General features: G+C 48.7%; 1 protein-coding gene across 1 annotated transcript; it reads left to right on the forward strand.

The window, feature by feature from the left end:
• Positions 1-468: 468 nt before the first annotated feature.
• Positions 469-3,634, forward strand: ALOX5AP (arachidonate 5-lipoxygenase-activating protein; the record flags this gene model as incomplete). The annotated part of the gene is made up of 4 exons (XM_010015008.1): positions 469-568; positions 1,709-1,779; positions 2,752-2,833; positions 3,472-3,634. Coding segments are annotated over 4 exons (416 nt in total), but the record flags the coding sequence as incomplete, so codon positions are not given.
• Positions 3,635-6,066: the final 2,432 nt, after the last annotated feature.

Raw genomic sequence — 6,066 nt, forward strand, 5'->3', positions numbered from 1 at the left:
TTCTCTTCTTCCAGTCATCAGGAACTTCACCCGTCTGCCATGATTCTTTTTGCCATGATTCCCTTGTCTCCCTGCTCTGTTGAGTGAGAGTGAGAGTTGGGGTTGGCACATCTGACTGGAAAGCTTTTTTTCCCATAGGGGCTCGTGGCTGTACCTCTGCAGCAGAGGTGCAGGCTGCCAGAAGTGCAGTGTTGCGATGAAACAGGGCTCAGGGGTAAGACCCTGCTACCAGTCACATACAGACACGTGGGGATGTCTGAGGCTGCATTGCACTGCACCCTTGCACAGACAGTTTGGTTAACCTTGGTGACAGAGTGGAGATGCTGGCCACATCCTGCACCTCCACACACCTGTGTCCTCTCCTGCCATTCAGTCTGGGTGTTCTTGAGAACAGAAGTGAGACCACACAGGCCAGCTTCTGCAGTATCTCCAAATTACATCTCAGAATACTCTGTGGTTCTTTAACAGCTTTTTTTGCAAGCAAAGTGGAGCATGAAAGCAAATACTGCAACGGTGAGGGGTTCCAGCGGCCGGGATCCTCTGCCTTCAATCGCATCTACACTGCCAAGTAAGTAGGCAAGCCCTGAGCAGCCACTGGGAGAAGAGTGGGGTCCGTCTCTCTCTTCATTAGGGTTTAAAACAAACCCTTTTGGGGTCAAGAGGTGGGCTCCCAATGCCCTCAAATGAAGGATTCATTTGCAATCCCTTGCTGTGTGCATTGCAGCAGTGTTCAGACCTGTGGTTCTCTAATATGTTTGCTGGTGAACCCAGCTCCCTTCTGGATGCTGTGCTGTGTTTATGTTGGACTTTCAGCCCTTTGAGTACAATGTCCCTCATTTGGGAACCATCTCACCTAGCAGTAGCTAATGCTGGAAGTGTGATACAAGAACAGCCAGTGTCCCAAGGCACTGTGGCTCAAAAAGAAAGAGCTGGTGGTGAGTCACCAACTTGCTGAGGAGCAGGTTGGCAGTAGAGCTCATATAACCCCCTCGGTCCCCAGCAGCTCCTTTGGCACGTGGCTCTCTGCTTCTCCATGTTTGTACCTCTTGTCTTTGACATCCCTTCAGGGAGAGAAGAGGAAAATTCATTCCCACCCATAAGAGAAAACATAAAATCTTTTTTATTACCCGTGAAGTACTGACGATGAGTTTGAAACTGGAGGGGATGCCCAAGTCCTGCCCTTCACAGGTGTGCAACCTCTGCCAGGGGCAAAGTGCTTCCCTCTCAGAAAGCATTCCCAGTCAAAGGAGGCAGCTGGAAATCATTCCGTTACCCTGCAAAGACACGTGTTAACTCTGTGAGACACTCCTATTTGCAGTGCAGTTTTCCTTTTGTTGGTTCCATGCAGCTTTCAATGCCAGTAACATGATTAATATGACTTAATTACAAGGATTTTCCAGGCCAGTAAAGCACACAGCATCTATCATACACGTGCCTTGATCAAACAGGTTAGAGGAGGAAAGCTTTCCCAGGTGCCAGGCGTGTGTGCAGGGCGGTTTGTTTTCCTCACCAGGCAGGACAAAGACATCCATTATCCAAGTGAGGGAACAGGGAAGCAGAGGTGCTGGTGAGGCAGTGCCGTGTTCAGGCACAACAGGCAGTAAAAGCCCACCTGCAGCAGCCCAAATCCACAATTTGCTGCTAAAACACATTCGTTTTGTTTCTATTTCCCCACGTTCTGATTTCTTGTGTGTAAATCCCTCCCTAGCCAGAACTGCGGACACGCGTACCCCACGTTCCTTGCTGTGCTCTGGTGCGCTGGCCTTCTCTGCAGCCCAGGTAACACTCATTGATTGTTTTTCCCTCCAACCTTGCACCACTTTTAGCAAGGGATAGTGAGCGCTTTGGAGGTGATGCACCTCCAAGCACCAACCTCTCCTGCAGCGGGAATCTGCCTCACCTGGCTGTCCTGCAGATACACGTGCTGTTCAAGTGTTCCTGGCACGGTTTATGCCAGCAGACGTGTTCCCAGACATGACTCAGGACAGTCCAAGCCAGGGGCATTTCCCATATAGGCATTATGGATGAGATCCCTCTGTTTTGGGTGGATGGTTTAGTACTTGGATGCTGGATGGCACATTATTCACTCTCAGGGCTGGAAATGGGCTGTTGTGATTAAATTGACAGAGCTGCCAGCCCTTCCCAGTGCTGAGGGCAGCCCAGGAATATCTACCTGCATTTCTAAATATGATCCCCTTCGACACAGTTTGAGTTTACCTAAGGTTAAGATGAGTACTTTTGTGAGGTCTGTAGCTATTCTTTTTGGAAAAGAGAAGTTTCCTGACTAGAAGAAGAGGGGGTTTTGCCTGCAGGTGTGGGAAAAGCTAGAATTAGGAGGGAAAGCCCCTATTTATGTGCTCAGAAATGAGTATCGGACCAAAGTATAGTCCTCCACCCGCTCCTGGAGAAGTGCTGCCTTTTATTCTGGTAAAGACAGTGCCTGAGCCAGCACGCTGCTTCCTGAGCCTGGCATGACCCACACTGGTTTTCCAACAGGGACAAGTGTGTGCTATGCAGTGGGCATAGCTGTGAGCAGGATTATATCCACACATTCTTTAGAAAAGCTGGAGCAAGGACAAGGCAAGTGCTCTGCTTCCCATGCACAGGTCTCCTTCCTGGTTCCAGCACTCATCCCACAATCCAGGGCTGCGGGTTCCAGTTTCTTGGTCCAGTCCAGGCAGCAAATGGGGACAGTACATACAGTGAGACCTGGGCTGGTGTTTTTAACATCTTGGTTTACCCTTTACACAGCTCCTGCTGCCTTTGCTGGCCTGATGTATCTGTTTGTGAGGCAGAAGTACTTTGTGGGCTACCTGGGGGAGAGGACTCAGAGGTAAGGACTTGCGGAGCCTCTCTACAAAATCCAGGATGTGGCGGCAGCGCAGTCGGACGCTGCCACTTCCACAGGCACAGCTGCCGTGGAAATAGCCCTGCAATGGCTGCTTGCACAGGATGGCACAGAAAAGCTCACTTCTTCTGGGTGCACGGGAGGAGCTGTGGGAGACACGGGATGTGCAGCGGGTCCAGGGTGAGGGGAGCTGCAGGAACAGAGCAACTGCTTCAGCAGCTCCTGCTCACACCTCTGTGAACATATGTGTTTGTGTGTTTGTGACGCTATTTGCACAAAATCATCCTTTTATATTAATAAAGCTCATTACACACACGTGGAACAAGATTGTTCCACAGCCTGTAATGGTAGAGAAGACATACAACTCCCTGTTAATGGCCACTTCTGTAAGCAGTAGCCTATGCTGAGCACAGGAGGCCAAATTCAGACCCGAATGGATGCTGAAAATGGCATTTAAGACCTTGCAGCTGTCTTGAAATAACAGACAGAGCAGAAATTTGCCCACTCCATCTCAGACACAAGGTGTTTCAGCTGGTCTCAACAGCAGAGTCCAAAGTCTGAGGACTTCTTGCGTGAGGTGACATACATTAACAAACGGCTTTTTTCCCTTTCTATCTCCTCAGCACTCCCGGTCACTTGTTTGGAAAGCGCATCATTTTGTTCCTGTTCCTCATGTCCGTGGCTGGAATACTCAACTACTATCTCATCTTCTTTTTCGGAAGTGACTTTGAAGTGCACATAAAAACCATAACCAGCGCAATCTCTCCGTTGTTGCTCATACCCTAGCTCCCCACAGCACTGAGGAGGTCAGCATGCTTAATGTATCGATACCCAGAAGCAGCCATAATTCAATTGTTAAAGAAATGAACCTGTAACCCTTTTAGATTGCTGTAAATCTCAAGCTTGATGGGCTTTGTAGCTTGACTTAACCTTGCTTTTTCCTTCAGGAAAAAAATTTATCATGAGCACTTGGCATGCCCAAAGAACGGCAACAACTTCCAGTTAATTCTTTAGAGTTTTTCCTCTAAACCGCAGTTTGTGGGCTGGTTGCATGACTGGAAGGGACATTGTACGCTTGCTTCATAAATGCATTATACTTAGCTTTTGTTCCAAGACCCAGGAGCCCTTCAGTGTTGTTCCTAACTGATGGCTTTTGCAGGTATCCTCGTGCACAGTCAGAGCCTTTCGCCAGCATCCTGCACTCCTCAGCCCAGCAAAGACATGGACCAGCCTCTTCACCTACCCTTCCCCTCCCACTTGTTGGTGACCAAGCTCCCACTGCTGCAGCAGGGCAGCAAATTGGCCTCTGTCTGGTCTTCCTTGATAAATATTCATGTGTGTAATGCTCTTGACACTGATCTCATTTACACTTCAGCCTTTTTGTTCTCCCAGAGCTGTGGAAAGGGGTCTCAGGTAAATGAGGAGTTGGAGTACTGACAGACGGGTTGGATTTGATTTGCTTGGCTTTGTTTAATAAAACAGCCTAAAAGGATGAAACCTGTTTGCTCCCATCTTCTATGCCTGGTGCATGATCCTTGTGCTCCACAGCTCAGCAGCTGGCCAGTAAGTGGAGCGAAGGCAACAGCACCAGGCTTTTTGCAGCCCTGCATAGGCACGAGCTTAACAGCTCCCTGTCTATTAGCAAGTTCAATGTTCTGCCTCTGTCTCTAACAATGTGCCCCTACAAGTCCATACTGAGGAGAGACTGGATTAGAGAAGCAGACTGAGGTAGGCAAACAGGCCGGTGCAATCTTCCTGAGCATTGCTTCCCTATGAGTGCTTAAGCCCTTAAGCCTGCCTGATTACTGCATGCAGGGTGGATAAAGCTGTATTTTATGACTCTGTTGGGAGAGACAGAGACTCCTCACTCTGTGAGAAGAGGGTTTGCAGAGCTGTTGGCAAGAGCAGGCACAGCAAACTGCCTGCCTTTGTACCACAGCAAGGCTGGTGGGTTTTGTGACTGCCTGATGGTGCAGAGGTGCTTGTGCATGGCCACTCTCCTCTGCACCCTGCCAAAATAACACACATGGGGATTTTTTTTAATCTTTACAGGAATTTTAGATGTGAAAGATTAGTAATTAACATATTTATTACATGATGATTAGTTAATAAGTATTCTCACTGGTTAGAGTAGCTAATTCAAAAAAGACACTCTAACCTCCTAACCTATAGCTGCTACCTTATTCCTAGCTGCAGCACTTATGTTCCTTCCCTCCCCTCATTCTCACATGACTGTAACACACTCCAAACCCTGCTTCATACCATGCTCTTCTGCCACCCTCTCTCTCCACAGCTCATTGGCAGCCCCCCATCCTTGGTGGCGACCCACCACCCCTCTGGCCCATGGGGTCAGCCCATCTAGGGAAGGCTGGTAGAGAGAGAAGGCTGGTAGGAGCCAGGCTGACTCCTCTCAGGAGGAGAGGGGGAGCCCCTGTGTCCTGGAGTTACAGAGCTCTTCCCAGTTGCTGGTATCAGCAAAGGCTCACACTGTTGCTGCTGTTACCCAGTTCAGAGGAGGAGGTGGTTCCTTCACAGCACCACAGCTCCTGCTCTCCAGCCAGCCTGGTCTCCCTGAGGTCTGAGACTTTGTTATGGAGAACAACAGTTGTGAACATGACTGTCCCAACCCTCTGTGTCCACCTTGCAGGTTTCCCTAGCTGGATGAGTCTCCCTGGTGCCTTTTTGTCCTCTATAGCAAGAAGTAGCTCACTTGACCTCCCTCTGGTGCCTCCTGCTAGCATGAGAAAAGGTTCTCCACCAGACAACTATAAAGGGCAGGTGATTCAAATGCCTATTTTGGGTCAGATAGATAGTCTATCGCAGCACTCTCAGGCCTCTCTGCTGACTCAGTGGTTGGTTGCTACACAGCTGTATTTAGGAAGTACCAAGTCATCTTCTGAGGGAACTGAGGTCCATCTTTTGCTGTAATCATTCATTTTGCAAGAATATGTCCTACTTACTTCCTTAAAGCCTTTCTAGTAACAGAAGAGATGAAAATGTAGGCAAAATCTATTTTCCATATACCTATACATGGAAAAGGTGATAGTATCAGACTAACAGGTGGCACACTATGTAAATTTTCTGTGAACATCACTGCGTTGGTTTAAGGCCAGCCTGCAACTAAGTACCATGTAGCTCATCATCTCTTGCTCATCTCTACTCCCCAGTGAGACGGGAGGGAGAATTGGAAAAAATGTAAAAACCTGTGGGTTGAGATA

This window comes from Nestor notabilis, unplaced genomic scaffold (assembly GCF_000696875.1).
Source record: "Nestor notabilis isolate BGI_N333 unplaced genomic scaffold, ASM69687v1 Scaffold36555, whole genome shotgun sequence".
Lineage (NCBI taxonomy): Eukaryota > Metazoa > Chordata > Aves > Psittaciformes > Psittacidae > Nestor > Nestor notabilis.